General features: G+C 44.0%; 1 protein-coding gene across 13 annotated transcripts in view; it reads right to left on the bottom strand.

Moving 5' to 3' along the window:
• PIGU (phosphatidylinositol glycan anchor biosynthesis class U) overlaps positions 1-19970 on the bottom strand; it is a 136137-nt gene that overhangs the window by 55807 nt on the left and 60360 nt on the right. For all 13 annotated transcript variants that reach the window (XR_016216608.1, XR_016216609.1, XM_089308093.1 and 10 more), the window contains 2 exons: positions 18682-18791; positions 16453-16553 (listed from right to left, as the gene is read on the bottom strand). Coding sequence is in view for 11 of the 13 variants with exons in the window: in XM_089308093.1 (XP_089164219.1) it covers positions 16453-16553; positions 18682-18791 (211 nt within the window). In the remaining 2 variants the exon portion in view is untranslated. The remainder of the gene's footprint in view (positions 1-16452; positions 16554-18681; positions 18792-19970) is intronic.

Raw genomic sequence — 19970 nt, 5'->3', positions numbered from 1 at the left:
GATAGCCCAAGTCCTTGGGCCCCTGCACCCACATGGGAGACCTGGAAGAAGCTCCTGGCTTCAGATCAGCGCAGCTCCGGCCGTTGTGGCCAATTAGGGAGTGAACCATCGGATGGAGGACTCCCTCCCCCCTCTCTGCCTCTCCTCTCTCTCTGTGTAACTCTGACTTTCAAATAAATAAATAAATCTTAAAAAAAAAAAAAAAAAAAAAAAAGGCTGGATGGCTGAGGCTCTCAAACTGTGGGCAAAAACATGGTGTTGCAACAGTCAGTAGCCTGGTGTGTAGGAAGCCTGAGTGTGGGATGTTCCTGAGCTGGGACAGGTGTGCATGGCCCACGTGTACAGTCTGAGCAAAAATGAGGGGGAGTATGAAGACACAGAAAGCACTAACATGTTTTGCAAAAAGCTAGATGAAGCAAGAATGGGTTAGGAGGGTAGAGAAGAGGAACGCTGTGTGCTTGGGACAGAGGCAGGGTCTAGGAAGACAAAGAAAAGTAAAAGGCAACTTCAAATATTTTAGACAAACTGTGTAACAGGCCAAACATTTCTGTAGTTCGTCCTATGCCCAGTACACACTGGGTGCCAGGGAGACTGGTGACTCAGACAGTCTCTGTCCTCTGGGAGCTCCCAGTAAACAATTACAAACTATGGGAGGAAAGTGTAAAAGGAAGTAGACAGAGCCCATCAGGGGGAAACTGACACCTGAGTTCTGAACTGTGAGCAGGTGGGGCCTAGCAGTCCAAAGACACAGCATGTGCAGGGGCAGGAGGGCAAGAGAGAAAATGGTGTGCTGTGGGTAAGGGCTGGGGCTAAGCTTTGCTCAACATGGCAAAGACAGGCCAGAGTTGGGAGGAGTGACTAGAAGAGGACACAAAAGGGGCATCTGTGGATACTGGTAATACTCTGCTACTTAATCTGGGTACTGGTTACCCATCAATTTGTAAAAATTCATTTACTTGTACACTAACGTTTTGCACACTTTTCTGTATATATGTCATACTTCAATACAAAGTTACAATCAAAAAGCCTCAGCAAGCAGGAAGGGGTCTGATCATGGAAGGCTTAGCTCACACCATCATCCAGAAACATCTCCTGCAGGCAGGCAGGACACCTGAAATAAAGCCTGAAATGGCAAACCTCACGAGGCCTAGAACTATGGCACCCTGCTGGCCCAATACGGAGAACCTGTGCCAAGAGGACTCTGAGTTTTACCAAAAAGTGATATAATCTACCTTTTTTCTGCTAGCATTGCTAAGTGCTCAAACGTTGGCTTTTCTGTACAAGCATAGATTTTTGGCCTAATCACAGGAATACACTGGCTGTTCTCTCGGGGATTTTATTATCTACCCAATCTAGCTCTGACTATGTTTTCCAACTGTCTATTTGTGTGTCAGCGAGGGGGCCAAAACAAGCCCCAGCAAGACCTGGTATAATGCTGTGCCTCCAGGAACTGCACCTTGAAGTGATCTGGGCCTCAGTAGGTAGCACAGCACAGAGCAGGAAAGAAAGACAAGGTGGGGCCAGAGAAACTGGTTCAGGATATAGACTGCAGATGCAGTAAGAAGAGTCAAGAGACTGGTTCAGTGACCTGCATCAGTACAACCAGTGGGACAGAAAGGGCTGAGGTTCCACAGGACAATCGAAAGAGGAATTTGCAGGGTCTGAGGCAATAAGTGAAGAGTGTCCAGAAGGAGGTGATGCAGGGGGCAAGGCCCAATATCCTATACTCCTTGCCAAGTGTGCTCCTTTAACTCTCTCTGAGCAGCTCATCAGTGACAATGATAAGTTATTAAGTACCTACTCTGTTCCAGCTATGTATAATGCTAAGCACTATACATACACAAGATGACTTCAAAAGTTCATGGAAAATGGAATTAAAAGATAAGTTTGAGAGGCAGAGAGAAAGAGCCAAATCGAGAAAGAGAGCTCCCAGCCAGTGGTTCACTCTCCAAATGCCCACAAGGGCTAGGGCTGAAGCCAAGAACCAAAATGCAATCCAGGTCTCCCAAGTGGGTTGCAGGAACCCAATCACTGCAGCCATCATCACCGCCTCTCACTATCTACAGTAGCAGGAAGCTGGACTCAGGAGCCACAGCCAGGAATCAAAACCAGATACTCCAATGTGGGATGCAAGTACCTTAACTATTAGCCTAAATGCAGTTTACTGCATGAATTTTTTGAAGATTTCTTTCTTTCTTTCTTTCTTTCTTTCTTTTTTTTTTTTTTTTTTTTGGACAAGGCAGCATTGCAGCACAGTGGATTAAGCTGCAGCCTGCAACACTGGCATCCCATATGAGAGCCAGTTCAAGTCCTGGCTACTCTACTCCCTATCCAACTCCCTGTGAATTCACCTGGGAAAGCAGCAGAAGATGGACCAAGTACTTGGTTCCCAGCCACCCACATGGGAGACTGGGATGGAGTTCCAGGCTGCTGGCTTTAGCCTGGCCCACCCCAGGCTACTGTAGCCATTTGGGGAGTGAACCAGCAGGTGGAAGATCTCTCACCACTCTCTTCTCTATAACTCTGCCTTTCAAATAAATAAATAATCTTTTTTTTTTAAAGATTTTTTTTAAAGATTTATTTGAAAGAGTTACAAAGAGAGGTAGAGCCAAAGAGAAAGAGGTCTTTCATTCCTATGGTTCACTCCCCAAATGACGGCAATGGCCAGAAGTGAGGCTGATCTGAAGCCAGCAGCTAGGTGATTTTTCCGGGTCTCCCACGTGGATGCAGGGGGCCAAGGACTTGGGCCATCTTCTACTGCTTTCCCTGGCCATAGCAGAGAGCTGGATCGGAAGAGGAGCAGCCGGGACTTGAACCAGTGCCCACATGGGATGGTGGTGCTGCAGGCTGGGGCCTTAACCCGCTGCACCACAGCGCCAGCCCCTTGCATGTATTTGAAAAACGTTTTGCCAAAACAAAACGTAATTCCATTTTCCATGAATTTTTTGAAGCAGTCCTTTCATTAATTCCATGAACTAGATTCTATCACTATCTCCTATTTTATACATATGGAAGCTGAAGAACAGAGAATCTACCCTGGGTCACAAAACTAGTGAATGATTCAAGATCTGAATTCAGACAGTGCCATTCCAAAGTCCATACTTAATCCTCTTCATTTATTCCTCCATTTACTCTCTGAAGCGAGCATCTGTATGATCAAACATGATTTGTCCAAGATGACAGAATAAGAATAAAATAAAGTTTTGAAACTGGGTTGATCTGACAAAACTCTACCCTAGGCTGCTTCTCCTTTGGGTACCTGAGTCCACGATGACTCTCCACCGGCTTGGCTTTCCCCTACAGGAACCCCAAATGGAAGTGATGGGATCATCAGGCCTCCATTGTTCCTCTAAGGGTGGGCTCCAAGAAGAGCATTTCTTATTCTAACCTTTTCCCAGATCTTCCCAGAAGGTTCAGGAATATCCCATCCACCCTGAGGGATTTTTTTTTTTTTTTTAATTTATTTGACTTGAAAGTCAGTTACACAGAGAGGGGAGAAGGGGAGAAGGAGAGAAGGGGAGGGGGGAGGGGGAGAGGGGGAGGGAGAGAGGGAGGGAGAGAGGAAGAGAGAGAGTGAGAGAGAGAGAGTGAGTGAGTGTCAGTCTTCCATCCGATAGTTCACTCCCAAGATGGTCACAACAGCCAGAGCTGCGCCGATCCGAAGCCAGGAGCCAGGAGCTTCTTCTGGGTCTCCCACATGGGTGCAGGGGCCTGAGGACCTGGGCCATCTTTTGCTTTCCTGGGCCACAGCAGAGAGCTGGATCGGAAGTGGAGCAGCTGGGTCTCGAACTGGCACCCATATGGGATGCTGACACCACAGGTGGCAGCTTTACCCACTATTCCACAGCGCCACCTCCACCCTGAGGGATCTTAAAAACAGAGGATATTTGGGCAGGCATTGTGGTGAAGCAGGTTAAGCCATCACTTACAACACCAGCATTCATATCAGAGTGCCAGTTTGAGTTCCAGCTACTCCACTTCTGATCCAGCTCCTTAATTCACCTGGGAAAACAGCAGATGGATGATGGCCCAAGTTTGGGCCCCTGGCAACCAAGTGGCAAGAAGGATGGAGTTCCTGACTCCTGGCTTCAGCCTGGCCCAGCCATGGCCATGAGGCCATTTAGGGAGTGAATCAGCTGATGGAAGAGGTATCTCTTCCCCCCATCATTTTTATAAATGAATGAATGTTTTTTAAAAAGGGAGGGTAGCTACTGCTTGGCACAAACGCACCCCATATCAGAGTACTCGTTCAAGTACTAACTACTCTGTACTTCCAGTCCAGCTAACATGCTTAAGAGCCAGAGATGATGTCCCAAGTACTGGGATTCCTGCCATCCACATGGGACACCCAGATAGAGTTCCTGGCTCCTGGCTTCAACCTGGCCCAATACCAGCAGTCTTTGGCACTTGGGGAGTGAACCAGAGAATGGAACATATCTCTTTCTCACTCTCTCACTCTCCACCCTTCCTCCCTTTGCCTTTTCTTTCTCCCTCTGTCAATAAAATACATATTTTTTAAAAAACAGGATATTAACAACCACTGCCACCATCTACTGAGCACTTAGAACTTGCATGCATCCATACCATGTATTATATGTCATTCATTCTTCAATTACTCTAAAAGGTGGGACTACCTCAATCTTCAGGCTATAAATATAGAAACAGACCTAGAATTGTTAAGTGATTTGCCCACAGTGATAAGCTAGGAAAGGGTAGAGCGGGGACCAGCCACTACACCTATCCATATCAGAACAATCTGAACTCTTAGTCACACTTGACTGTCTTCTGATAGTACATAATGATCCTACTTTTTCCTTGGCAAGCAATTCCCGTCACAGAGCCTCTTTTGGTGAAAGAAGAAAAAGTGGGGCCAGTGTTGTGGCATAGTGGGTAAAGCCGCCACCTGCAGTGCCAGCATCCCATACAGGCACTGGGTCAAGTCCCGGCAGCTCCACTTCCGATCCAGCTCTCTACTATGGCCTGGGAAAGCAGTAGAAGATGGCCCAAGTCTTTGGGCCCCTAAACCTGTGTGGGAGACCTGGAAGAAGCTCCTGGCTCCTAGCTTCTGATTGGCGCAGCTCTGGCCGTTGTGGCCATATCTCTCTCTCTCTCTCTCTCTCTGCCTCTCCAAATAAATGAATGAATAAATAAATAAATCAGGAAGGAAAGAAGGAAGGAAGGAAGGGAGGGAGAGAGGGAGAAAATGTTAAAAAAATCCTAAGGTGGTCAATTTCAAGAATTTCTGGTTTGGAATATCTCATTGTTGGCAAACACCAACAGTGAATAAGCAAGGGCACCTATCAACATGTTTGTTTTCCTTTTTAAAATCTAATAAAGATTATCTCACAGGAATGGAGTACTTTAATTAGCTCATTGAAAGGCAGAGTACCGTTTAACCATGGCAACAGCCTTCAAAGTGAAACCAAGCTGCTCCACTAAACTATTATCAATCCTGCCCCTAGACCTGTGTTTCCTGGCCAACACTCCAATAAGAACATGACATACAGTGGCCAAGGACTTGCCCTGACCTGTGTTTCAGTGTGTCCCAGGCAACCTTCACTGCCACAAAGAAAGCCAAGGCACGACAAGCAGAAACATTCATGCGGACAGAGCAAATAGGTCATTCTCTTCTGTGGGGCACCCGCTCCATGGACATTTGGGGAACATCCAAGTTTACTCCCATTTTCCTTTTATTCTCATCAATAAAGTTATTTCTAACTACATACTCATTGAAGAAACTCTGAAAAAAAAAAAAAAAAAGAAACAAAGAGAAAATAAATATCACCCACGGTAGTGGGCTTTGTGGCACAGCAGGTTAAGCTGCTGCTTGGGACACCCACCTCCCCTTACTGTAGTGGCAATTAGAATCCCAGATACCCAACCTTAGGTCCAGCTTTTTGCCAATGCACGTGCCGAGAGGCAGTGAAGAACGGCTCAGGAGCTTGGGTTCCCGCCACCGATGTGGGAAACTCAGAGTTCTAGGTTCCAGGCTTTGGCCTTGCCCAGCTCCAGTTGTTGCAGGCATTTAGGGAGTGAAACAGCAGATAGAAGACCCATCTCTCCCTTTCTCTCTCTTCCTCTCTCCCCCCACCCACCTTTTTAGTTGATGAAAACAAATAAATAGTAAAAAATCATCCATGAAGGGCCAGTGTTGTGATGGAGGGATCTAAATTGCCATCTGCAATGCTGGCATACCATATTGGAGTGATGGTTTGAGTCCCAGCTACTTCACTTTTTTTCTTTTCTCTTATTTTTAAAAAGATTTATTTATATATTTGAAAGGCAGAGTTATAGAGAGGCAAAGGAAGGGAGAGAGAGATCTTCCATCCGCTGGTTCACTCCCCAAATGGTCACAACAGCCAGAGCTGGGCTGATGCAAAGCCAGAATCCAGGAGACTCCTCCAGGTCTCCCATATGGGTACAGGGGCCCAAGGACTTGGGCCATCTTCTACTGCTTTCCCAGGCCATAGCAGGGAGCTGGATCAGAAGTGAAGCAGCCAGGACTCAAACCAGCACCCACATGGGATTTTGGCACTGCAGGCAGCAGCCCTGCCCACTACACCACAGCGCCAGCCCCCCAGCTACTTCACTTTTAATCCAGCTCCTTGCCAACGTTCCTGAGAAGGCAGCAGAGGATGACCCAAGCGCTTGGGCCCCTGCCATCCATATGGGAGACCTAGATAGAGCTTCAGGCTTTGGACTTGCCCTAGTCATTGCAGCCATTTGGGGAGTGGACCAGTGAATGGAAGATCTGTGTAAACGTGTGTGTGTCAATCTTCCCTTCAAAAAAAGTAAATAAATCTTTAAAATAAATCATCATGAACTTTAATCTACCAAGAAAAGTATTATCCTTTTGGGATCTGTTTTTGATCTGTTTTTGTTGTTGTTCTCATAGTTGAGATTAATTAAAATATATAATTTTGTACTCTGCTTTTTAAAATTATAAATGTATTTTCACATAATTCATAGAATTATTTTCAAATTTTTATTTCTTAATTGAGAGGCAGAAAGACAGAGAGAGAGCTTCCATCCACTGGCATGTTCCCCAAATGTCCATAACAGTGTAGGGGCTGGAGTCAGGAGGTGGGAACTCAATCTAAGTCCAGGTCTCCCACATAGGTGGCAGGAATCCAACTACTTGAACCATCACTGCTGCCTTCCAGGGACCATATCAGCAGGCACTTGGAACCAGAAGCTGGATCAAGAATGAATCCAGGTATTCCAGTGTAGGATATAGGTATCCCAGTGGATTAACCACTAGGCCAAAGCCTGCCCCTAGAATTATTTCTAAATATCATATACGTAATATTTTACTTAATTATTGTTTTCTCTATTTTGAAGTATTCTCCAATTTTTTCAGTTATAAATCTGCAATTAGGGCCAGTGGATTAATCCACCACTTGCAACCCTGGCATCCCATATCAGAGTGCTGGTTCAAGTACTAGTTGCTCCACTTCCTATCCAGCTTCTTGCTAATGTGCCTGGGAAGGCAACAGAAGATGGCTCAAGTACGTGAGTCCCTGCCATTCACAAGGGAGACTTGGATGGAGTTCCTGGCTCCTAACTTCTACCTGACCAGACCTGGCTTCGTGGCCATTTGTGGAGTAAACCAGCAGATGGACAATCTGTCATTCATCCAAATCCATTTTTAATTCTGCTGTTAATGATTTTGTACCATGAAGATTTGCATTTTCTGCATTACTTTTAAGATAAAGTCTCAAAAGTAGACTAATCAAAAATACAAATTGGGCAGGAACCTAATACTTAAGTCATCAGCACTGACTCCCAGGATCTGCCTCAGCAGGAAGCTGGGTCAGGAGCAGAGCTGAGTACTGAACCAAGGACACCAACAGGGAATTAGAGTCTGAACCACCAGGCCCTTCAACTGTTTTTTATTTTTGTTTGTTTGTTTTTTTTAAAAGATGTATTTACTTGAAAGGCAAAATGACAGAGAAGGAGAAAGATGGAGAGAAGGGGAGGAGGTACGGGGGAGTGAGAAGATGGAGGGGAGAGACAGAGATCAAGGTTCCACCAGCTGGTTCATTCCCCAAATGTCCACAACAGCCAGGGCTGGGCCTCCGCAAAATTAGAAGCCAAGAACTCCATCCAGGTCTACCTATGTGAGTGGCAACCCAAGTACTTGGGCCATCACTCACTGCCTCCCAGGTACATTATCAGGAAACTGTAATGAAAGTGGTGGCAGGACTCAAACCCTGGCACTCCAATATGGCATGAGGACATCCCAAGCAGCAGCTTAATCTGCTGTACTATAATGCTTGCCTCAACTGTTACTGCTAAAATTTTTTCTTAATTTTTATGCAATTTGAAAGGCAGAGAGACAGAGCTCTTGCATCAGTTGGTTCACTCCCACAATAGCCAGGGCTAGGCCATACCAAAACCAAGAGCAAAGAACTCAATCCGAGTCTTCCACATGACATGGATGGCAGGCACCCAAATACTTCAGCCATCAGATGCTGCCACCGAATGTGTGTCTAAGTAGGAAGCTGGAAGTGGAAGCAGAGCCAAGACTCAAACCCAGGTCCTCTGAATCAAGATGGGGGGCATCCCAAGCAGCATTTTCTTTTTTAAAGGTTTGGAGATATCCTGGGTACTACATTTTTTTTTTTTTTTTTAGATTATCATTTATTTATTTGAAAGGCAGAGATACAGGGAGGCAGGGGCAGAGAGACAGAGAGAGCAAAGATCTTCTATCCACTGGTTCACTCCCTAAACGGCCACAACGGTCAGTACTGAGCCAATCCAAAGCCAGGAGCCAGGAGCCAGCAGCCTCCTCCGGGTCCCCTACGTGGGTGCAGGAGCCCAAGCACTTGGGCCATCCTCTACTGCTTTCTTAAGCCATAACAGAGAGCTGGATCAGAAGTGGAGCAGCTGGGTCTTGAACTAGAGCCTATATGGGATGCTGGTACTGTAGGTGGCAGCTTTACCCACTACGCCACAGTGCTGGCTCCAAGCAGCATCTAAACCACTAAATGCTTGCCCCCAGTTTTTTTGTTTTTTTTTTTTTTGACAGATAGAGTTAGACAGTGAGACAGACAGACAGACAGAAAGGTCTTTCTTCTGTTGGTTCACTCCCCAAATGGCCGCAACAGCCGGAGCTGTGCCGATCCAAAGCCAGGAGCCAGGTGCTTCCTCCAGGTCTCCTATGCAGGTGCAGGGACCCAAGCACTTGGGCCATCCTCCACTGCCCAGTCTGCCTTTTTAAATACTGAATTATTCCTTAATTAATTTTGTTAAACACTTATTAAGAAGTGTGAAAATGTGAAAACATGGCTTGCAGACTTTATAACTAAAGTGTATATATAATTGTTTGTGTACATATACTATTAGTAGGGAACATCAACACATTCAACGACTCCAGGGTGGCTCACAGAACTAGCTAGAATAGACCTCTTCAAGTATTTTAACAGATTAGAAATGTTGTTTGTCATAGTCTCTATTTATAGTAGCCAACAATGGAAAATTAACGTCCAGCAAAAGGGAAGGGCTAGGACTCATGACAAATATGCACGAGGAATGGAAGTGGAGGTGGGGCAGGCTGAGGAAGGACGCTTTTTTCATTTTATATGTTTGAATTTCTTTTATTCTTACCAAGTGCTTGAACTACTTCCAAAATTAAAATGAAAGAAAGTAACATGTGACCAATGTTAAATATGATAAGAAATAAGTGATAAAACTTACACAAAATTTTGTATATAACATTAGAAAAAGTCTGTGAATTCCTTCAACAGAAATGTGTAGTAATACAATAACAATGTGGCTTTGAAAGAGACTGGTGTAACTTATTCATATTTTTACCCCCAAACACAACATCTCCATTGACTTAAGGGCCACAAAATACGTATTTTTAATGGCATGGTTTACATTTCTGTGAGACTCCTATTACGCTGACCTTCAGAGGCCGTAACGCCAGTCTATCTTTGTGCTTGGCTCTTCTAAAGGTGACATTTCCAAAGGCCAGGGCTTGGTTCCTTATGCCAGGCTACAGCGTATATCCTTTATTTTATTTAATTTTCATCCCTTATTTTAATAGGCACCTTGATAAATGATAGCCTGTTCAAGTCCGTCTCTAGAAACAGGAACCAAAGCAGGGAGTATTCAAAGACAGCAAAGTGTCTGCACTATTTCAGAGTTGTTTCTGACAAAATGACCACAACCTTTAGAGCAAGATAATTCAGGTGATGCAACAGCTAATCTTTTTAAGTAACCTGACAATAAATAAATTAAAGGGGCTATAGAAATACTAGTCTTAACTACTCCAAGAGAAACAATGCCACAATGACCTAAGTGATTCTCACATGCCATCCTAGGAAAGCTAAGTGCACTGTAAGTGAAAGGTTCTATAGGGGTCGGCGCTGTAGCACAGTGGGTTAACACCCTGGCCTGAAGCGTCCGCATCCCACATGGGCACTGGTTTTAGACCAGGCTGCTCCACTTTTGATCCAGCTCTCTGCTGTGGCCTGGGAAAGCAGTAGAAGAGGGCCCAAGTCCTTGGGTCCCTGCACCCGTGTGGGAAACCCAGAGGAAGCTCCTGGCTCCTGGAGTCAGATCGGTACAGCTCCAGCCATTGCAGCCAATTGGGGAGTGAACCAGCAGATGGACTACCTCTCTCTGCCTTTCCTCTCTCTGTGTAACTCTTTCAAATAAATAAATCAATAAATTTAAAAAAAAAAAAAAATAAGGGTTCTACAGACAACTTCTGACTCAATTTCCTCAGCATGCAAACTACTGAGCAAGACGGTACAGATATAAAGATCCTTATAAGCTTTTTATGGAAGTATAAGCTTAGCAAAGAATTTCAGAAATCCTAAAGATACATACCTAGTACCATAATAATTATATTTCTAGGACTTTATTGTAAGAAAATAACTGGATATGGGTATGAAAATTACTATACATTAGAAAGTTAATTATGGGGGCCGGCACTGTGGCATAGTAGGTAACGCCATCACCTGCAGTGCCTGCATCCCATATGGGTGTTGGTTCAAGTCCCAGCTGCTCCACTTCTGATCCAGCTCTCTGCTATGGCCTGGGAGGACAGTGGAAGATGGCCCAAGTCCTTGGGCCCCTGCACTTGTGTGGGAGACCCGGAAGAAGCACCTAGCTCCTGGCTTCGGATCAGCTCAGCTCTGGCCATTACAGCCAATTGGGGAGTGAACCAGCAGATGGAAGACCTCTCTCTCTCTGCCTCTCCTCTCTATGTGTAACTCTGACCTTCAAATAAATGAATAAATAAATTTAAAAATAAAAAGAAAGTTAATTATGGTATTATCTTAGTAGCTGAAAACTAGAAAATCACCTAAACATTTAGTGGTGTAAGTTTGTTAAATAATTTCTACACTTCCATTTATATGATGGAATAGTACACAGTCCTTAAAAATTACAGCTAGGGGCCGATGTTATGGTACAGCAGGCTAAGCTGCTGCCTGCAACACCAGCATCCCATATCACAGCACCAGTTCAAGGCTCAACTGTTCCACTTCTGCTTTAGCTTCCTGCTAGTGAGACTGGGAAAGCAGTGCAGACAGTCAAAGCAAAGGCTGGGCTCCTGCCAACAACGTGGGAGATCAGATGGAGTTCCAGGCTCCTCACTTCAGCTTGGCCCACTTACGGCTTTTGCAGCTATTTGGGGAGTGAACCAGTGGATGAAAGATCACTCCCTCTCTGTCCCTCTGCCTTTCAAATAAATAAAATAAATCCTTAAAAAAAGTAACAGACTAGATGTTTATTGATGTGTGGCAGATTATATTCCTGGACCCAATTCTTCATCCCTCCCTACATCTAGACCCTTCAGCATGTAAATCTGCAGTGCTGTTCTATTTCAGATAAGATAAAATCTCTACCTCTGGACTTGCCAGGTGGAGTGTGTGTTTTGAACAGCAGAGAAACAGGGCAGGAGAAAGAAAGAGAAAGAGACAGACACGGCCCTTTCATTGGTTCAGTTCCCAAACACTTGCAACAGCCTCCAGGAGTCAGGGGCCAGGAATTCAACGCAGGTCTCTCTCATGTGGGTGGCAGGGACCCAACTACTTGAGCCATCATCACCTGCTGTCTCCAGGTATACATTAACAAGAAACTGAAATCAGGAGCGGAGCCAGGACTCTAATTTAGGCACTCTCATATGGGATGGGGGCGAATCAAGCAGCATCTTAACTGCTATGCCAAAACTCACTCCTGTGTTGGGTTTTGATTAATCAGATGCTAAAACATGTGACTTAACCAGAAACTTAAAAGTGCCTGTCTGACTGGACTTGTTCACTGCTGTGCCTCTGCCAGCCCTATGAGATGATCAGCCTTAAGTTAGTCCCCTAGTCCAGGAGGATGACAGATATGTGGAACAGAGCCCAGCCTGGATCAGCCAACTCCAACCTGTCACCGATGCATGAATGAGCCCTGATGAAAACAGCCAGCTGACTGGTTTAGAGCAGGCCACCCCTGGCTGATGTACACACAAGCTAAATAAATGCTTGTTGCTTTTTTAAGTCACTGAATTTAGGTGCAGTTTGTTAAAGAACATTTTTGTAGCATTAGCTAATTAATATACTATTTATTTATTTTTATTTATTTTTTTGACAGGCAGAGTTAGAAGTGAGAGACAGAGAGAAAGGTCTTCCTTTTTTTCTGTTGGTTCACCCCACAATGGCCGCTGCGGCCAGCATGCTGCGCCAATCCAAAGCCAGGAGCCAGGTGCTTCTCCTGGTCTCCCATGCGGGTGCAGGGCCCAAGCACTTGGGCCATCCTCCACTGCACTTCCGGGCCACAGCAGAGAGCTGGCCTGGAAGGGGGGCAACCGGGACAGGACCCGGCGCCCCAACTGGGACTAGAACCCGGGGTGCCAGCGCCTCAGGCGGAGGATTAGCATAGTGAGCCGCGGCGTCAGCCTATTAATATAATATTTAAAAATCTGAGGGAAAAATCTAAAAACACAAGGGGTCTTCAAAAGTTTATGAAAAACATATATAATGAAAAAACTATGTATGGATTTCAAAAGAATTTTCACACCATAATTTTTTTTAAAGTAGCAAGGTTTAATGGGGTAGAGCATCTGTCAGAATGCATGGCACCTTTCCAGACAGATCTGAGAGTGCACCCATTCCAATGGGGGTAAAGCAAGGCTACCAATTTAATGAAGAGAATACATCTGATAGGACAGGCAGGCATCTCAGCACAAAACTGAGAGCTGAGAACCTAAACTTTTAAAATTTTTAAAAGTTTATTTATTATTTGAAAGGCAAAGAGACAAGAAGAAAGACACAGAGATCCTCCATCAGCTAGTTTATTTTCCAAATGTTCACAATAGCCAGGGCTGGGCCAGGCCAAAGCCAGGAGCCTAGACCTAAATCTGGGTCTCCCACATGGGTGGCAGGGGCCCAAGTAGTTGGGCCATCTTCTGCTTCCCAGGGCATCAGCAAGGAGTTGGACTGAAAGCAGAGCAGCCAGCACTCAAACTAGCACTCTGATGTTGGACATAGTGTCACAGAGAGTGGCCTAACCTACTGCATAATGCTGGCTCCTAGACTTCTCTCTTAGCTTCATTTTCCACGCATGTTTTAAAGTACTCCCATATATGTGACAGATAGCATGTGTTTATTATCTCTCCTCCAAAAATCTCATTAAACAAACAGTAAGGGAGTTAACACTAGTATTAAACCAGAAAGAACCGAAGGCCATAGCAAAATTATTTTAACACAACAATGGAAAACATAAGTAAAAGAGGGATAAATAACTTAGCAATGTGGAAGAAATTAGTGCTCAGTGGCCAACCAAGTGGAATACAAATAAAACTCAGGCCAACTCATCCCTAAGAACATTTGAGAAATCCAACCCCTGGACATCAGGCATTATGGAAGGTGAGGGTACGGTTCAGAGATGGAAATCAAGCTAAATGTTTGTGTACAGACCAGTAAGAATCATAGACCTCATTCCAACTAGGTGCAGTCAGACGACGACTCACGTATAACCCAACCCTCTAACATTCCATTCCAACTGCAGAAGACCACAGTTCTGGAGAACATGAACTGAAAAGAGGACAGAGTCTAGGAGATACTAAAGCACAGTGAAGGGCTGGAGAGAAACATGGGCTAAAAGTAATGAAATTACGTGAAAGTCCACAGGTTGAAATCAGCCACCTTCCCAGTTCCTGTTCTCAAAGTCTAATAACCACTGGCATGTACTTTCCACCCCACCTCAGCCCCGCGTCTCTGCTGCTAGACAGGAAACTGGAAGGCTCTTCTCTGGAGGAACCAAATAATTTCAGAGGAAAAAAAAACGATTGACAAAACATTTAAGGATGCTTCCAATTAAAAAAAGCCAGCCCACTGCCTGATCTCCCTACAGTGAGAATGACCTAGCAACAAGCCCTGCTGTTAAAAGGTTAACATGTGAGCACCTCACCCTCAAATTAAAAACAGCCATCATCACACATAACAGGAAGTCCTTCTATATAAACGACAGAACCCAAAACAAAGGGGGTTGGGGGAAAAGGATCAGGAAGAAAAATTGTTTGGAACAGATGGAAACTGAAAAAATATATACTCAGAAACATAAGAGGGTATTATAACAAAATAAAAATAGGATGCTTCAAAGAAACAAAGATCAAGTAAGAATTTTAAATATTACAAATAAACTTAAAAATCTGGTAGGAGAGTTGGAAGATAAAAACAAGGTAATATCCCAGCAAAAGACTAGGTAAAACTGACAGGGAAAAAAATCAGCAGAAAATAAAATATGGATATTTGATCATTCAAGAAAGTCCAACATCCAACAGACATACAAACAAGACAGAGAAAACATAAAGGAGAGAACCTGAAAAACAGAACAGGAATACCTTCGAGAACTAAAAAAAAAAAGACACACCATCATGAGCCAGCACTGTTGCATAGCAGCTAAAGCTGCCGCCTGCAGTGCCGGCATCCCATATGGGCATTGGTTCAAGTTCCAGCTGCTCCACTTCTGATCCAGCTCCCTGCTATGGCCTGGGAAAGCAATAGAAGATGGCCTAACTCTTTGGGCCCCTGCACCTGCGTGGGAGACCTGGAAGAGGCTCCTGCTCCTGGCTTCAAATTGGCGCAGCTCCAGCTGTTGCGGCCATCTGGGGAGTGAACCAGTGGATGGAAGACCGCTCTCTCTCTCTGCCTTTCCTTCTCTCTCTGTGTAACTCAACTTTCAAATAAAATGAGCAAATCTTTAAAAAAAAAAAAAAAAACCTACTAGAGACAGTAATTCTGCACAAAAGAGCAGAAAAATCAATAAATGACAGAAGTAATCCATCCAGGAAAGAAGGGACACAACAAAGGAGAATTACAAAAAACAATCCAGTATGACAGCTTTGCACTAGGCCCAGAGAACAATGAGGACAGTAAATGATATGTGAGGGAGGTCTCTAGAAAAATAATGAAATCAACACAGACTATATTTGATGTATTTACACATTAAAAGTTTTTTTCAGGCCAGTGCCGCAGCTCACTAGGCTAATCCTCCACCTGCAGCGCCGGCACCCCGGGTTCTAGTTCTGGTTGGGGCGCCAGATTCTGTCCTGGTTGCTCCTCTTCCAGTCCAGCTCTCTGCTGTGGCCCGGGAAGGCAGTGGAGGATGACCCAAGTGCTTGGGCCCTGCACCCGCATGGGAGACCAGGAGGAAGCACCTGGCTCCTGGCTTCGGATCGGCGCAGCACGCCGGCCGTATCAGCTATTTGGGAGGTGAACCAATGGAGGGAAGACCTTTCTCTCTGTCTCTATGTCTATCTCTGCCTGTCAAAAAAAAAAAAAAAGTTTTTTTTAAGATACTTGACAGATCTAGGAATAACTCGGGGGAAAAAAGAGCAAGAACAAAACAATAACCCACAAATAAACAATAAATCCCAGAAAAAAAGATCATATAAGAAATAAAAAGTAATCATAGTATCTTGCCTACCAGTCAATAATACATACAGTATCATAAAATACAGATTTTTGAATACTGACTGATATGTAACTACAACAAGAAAGGAAGGTAAGGAGGAAGTGGGGATATTGGTATAAAAGAGCTAAATATTTAATGCCCATAATGGGAATGCAATAAGTAATGTCTACAAATCACAATTCATGAAATAACAATATAAAGACTAAATTAGAAATACAGACACAGATATTAGCAAAAGTCAGAAGGTAGCTGTTTTGATGAAGTTAACCAAAGGCGGGAAGAGAGAAGCAGAAGATTGCTATTCTCATTATAAGCCTTCTAGAACCATTTTTAAAAACTATGTTAAACTATGTTAAAACTACTTAAGTGGTAGATGGTCAGGACATCTTAATTTGTTTTCTTCTTGTTTATCTAAATTTTTATTGTATTTACTACTTGGATAATTTTTAAAAATATTTTTAGGTGTTGCATCAAAAAAAAAAAAAAGGCTACAACATCAGGGACTGAGCTTCATCCTCTCCTTTAGAGCCTTACCTTTTATTGTTGTCAAAATGAAGAGAGCAATGAGGGTGTTGTTGATGGCACAGGTAGACTTGGCAACGCAAGACAAGACCGTGTAGGGATTTAAGAGATAGCTGGGGAAGAACACACATATTTAGCATTAGTAATCCTGGTCAACGGACCAGGGAGTCTCGCCACTACAGCCAGGAAGTTCAAGAGGTTTACTAAAAACATACTCAAAACAAGACAACTCCTTAGAAATCTCCCAAATCAAAGAGAATGGAGTGGGGACTGGGTTCAATGAGTAAACGGTATTGAACAGTGTCTATTCTGTGTCAAGCGGTATATGAAAAACAATACGTAAACATCAGAGAGATTCTGTAAAGCGGCAATAATATCATTCCAGTTTTGCAGATGAGGAAACTAAGACTTGGTGGTTAAGTTGCTAGCCAGAGGACTCACAAGACAGTAAACTGACTCAAAATCAGCTCTGGCTATACTGCCAATGTTTTTTCTACTGCTTCAGATTTCAAAAATAGCAAAAATCTGCCAATTCCCACAGCTGTCTCGGAAAGCTGTTTTTCCTCAGTCAAGAGTTCGGGCTCTGAAAAGAGCCACCTATAAAAGCATATTGGATTTAGCTCTTTTGAGAGGCAAGCAGAATCCACTGAGCCACACCCCAAGGACTGAGTAAGTATTTTACTGAATTCAACAAGCCAGCTGCCATAGAACTTCACAGGACATGTTGACCTTCCACTGGGAGTAAAGCCAAACCCTTGGTCTTCTCCTGAGGTAGCAAAGAATAGACTGAGAAAATGAATTTGATATACTTGTGGGTAGTGAAATCTTATATAGTCATAATGGATTATTATTTGTATTTATTTCGATACTGCTTCCACAAAGGATTTGAGGAAGGGAACAGATTTTAAAAATAGCAAAGTAAAAATAATCAAGAGCAGGGAAAATAAAAATAAAAGGAGAAAGTAAAGGCAAGGAAAGAAGACCAAACGGATCTTCTACAGCACTGCAATAATCAGTTTCAAATCTGCTTCTGAGTTTCCCGGCAGACAAAGTGAAAAGGGAGACCAGTTACATAATTCTGATTATCAAATGGGAAGAGACATACCAGTGTCTCAGAGAAAGATCAGAATTATTATTCACAAATAAATAACTTAAATCTAATACCTCCCAGGACTGTAAGATTAGCAGTTCTAAAGCCAAAGGCCTATAATTGTTTTGTTTTTTTTTTCAACAATTACAGATATGCTTGTTGCACAACCTTTTAAGAAATGGCTGTTACTATTACAAAACTACCCCCCAGGAAACATAAAAGTCCATAATTAATTCATAATATTGCTAAACCTCGACTCTTATTAAGGTAGCTTCCACCAGTATTTCTGAAATACAAAGATGCAAACTGATATCTCAAAATTGGTGGGGAAAAAAAGCCACTTATAAATAATGGTGATATTTAAGAAGCAGCTGCACTGACATTCATGTGAAAAAAATAAACAGGAAAGTCACACACAAGGCAGAGGGTTGAAAAAAAAACTCTCCTCATAGAGCCCCCTCTAATTCTGAAGTTTGAAGGGCATGTTTTTCCATGAGGAAACTTGTCTGTCTTGCTCACTTGGTATCCCTAGAAACTAACACATTTTAATATTCAGTGACTATCAGTTGACGGAACAATTACTCACATTTGCCTATCTCAGGAACAGAAACAGGAAAAACCTGAAAGAATTAAACTTATTGACAGCACTGGGTACTCCTAAAGAATTCTTTCATAATGCCTCAGTAAGTTCCACTCCTCCACACTGGCCACCCAGCTAAGGATGGGTCTGTTTGCCACTTCTGTTTTCTGAACTACAAATGGAGGACTAAACTGTATGCCAATCATACAAGCTCCACGTAACAGCCACATAAAGAGTAGAATTTTATTCAATCTATATATTACAATGGAAGAACTTTTTTTTTAAGAAACACTGGTTACAAAGAGGCTGGAGCCTAAGTCAGCACTGAGTCAAAAAGCATTTGTGAAGGGTTTGATTGTGCATGTCCCTGTGTGAGTCTTTGTCCCAACACAGACAGGATGGCTCTGTCTCTTTCGCTGGCTAGAACCCCAGTTGTGCAACTGAACTACAGCAAATACTTGATGACTAAGACTGCAAATCTCCAAAAATACAACAAACAACATGGGAAAGTCTCATCAGATTTTCCTCGCATTCATTGGCACTGAGCCCAGATATGCCAGGAAATACTTACAACAGGGCCACTTTCAGAGGGATATAACGCATTTCCATAGGGGTCCGGATGAGTTCAGCCACATCTGGGGCATACTGGTCCAGTTCTAGGAGGAGTTTCTGCTTTTTAAACTGGAAAAAAAAGTGACAAAACGTAAAACTTACTTCCCATTTCCTTTAGGATGCTGACAAGTCCCTGTGGGGGCCCACACAGCCCTGCCTAATCTGACTGTACCCCATTCCAAGCCTGTCTCACTCTTGCTCCCTCCACCTCCCACTTTCTAGGTTCCAGCGCCGTGAACATGCCAGCACACACTCCTGCTCGCAGGCCTTTGCACCCAACCTGGAATAATCTCTTTCCCTGATTAACTCTCACAGTCTTTTTTTTTTTTTTTTTAATTTATTTGAAAGGCAGAGTTACAGAGAGACAGAGGTAGAGAGAGAGAGAGAGGTCTTCCATCTACTGGTTCACTCCTCAAATGGCCACAACAGCCAGAACTGAGCTGATCTGAAGCCAGGAGCCAGGATCCTCCTCCGAGCCTCCCACATGGGTACAAGGGCCCAAGCACTTGGGCCATCTTCTGCTACACTGGCAGGGAGCAGGATTGGAAGTCAAGCAGCTGGGACTCGAACCGGCAACCATATAGGGTGCCAGCACTGCAGGTTGCGGCTTTACCTGCTATATCACAGCACCGGCCCCTCACACATTGTTTAGATCTCAATTAATCATCACTTTCTCAGGAAGGCACATTTTTCCTTATTCTCTGATTATACATTCTTCCATAGTACTGTTCACAGTTACAACTTTTCTATTTATTTGTGTAACTAATGCCTGCTTCCCTCACTAGACTACAAGTTCCATGAGGGCAGGGAATATTTTCAAGCAAGGTGAATAATCATAAATGTCACACTATCTTGGGTGTTCTCCCTTCTCTTGTTTGAAGCCATGTTTTCCTTCCACAGAGGAAGGTGTAGAATGGCCATAGTGAAGAGAATGAGAGCTGAGGTGGCTGGACAGCTGGATGGTAGAGGGAGTGGGGTGGGGGGCAGGGCAGGGGCGGAGGTTAGCTCTCGCCTTCCCCTGGTATGCCCCTACAAGTTCATCAGTATGCTCCTGAACGAAGAAAAGGCAGGCAACCTTACAGCAAGCATGTATCAGAAGTCAGATGGAAAAAGCATCAGAACCCAAAATGGGTAGCCCTGCTGGTTCAAAGATCAAAGAATCTTAGTATAAAATCAACCCTGCAGGGGCCAGTGCTGTGGCGCAGTGGGGTTAAGCCACCGTCTGCAATGCCGGCATCCCATAGAGGC

The sequence above is a fragment of the Oryctolagus cuniculus genome, chromosome 11, assembly GCF_051225735.1.
Source record: "Oryctolagus cuniculus isolate XC-2025 breed Fujian yellow rabbit chromosome 11, ASM5122573v1, whole genome shotgun sequence".
NCBI lineage: Eukaryota > Metazoa > Chordata > Mammalia > Lagomorpha > Leporidae > Oryctolagus > Oryctolagus cuniculus.
Note: the sequence above shows the minus strand (reverse complement) of the source record. Positions and strands in the feature narration are given on the sequence as shown.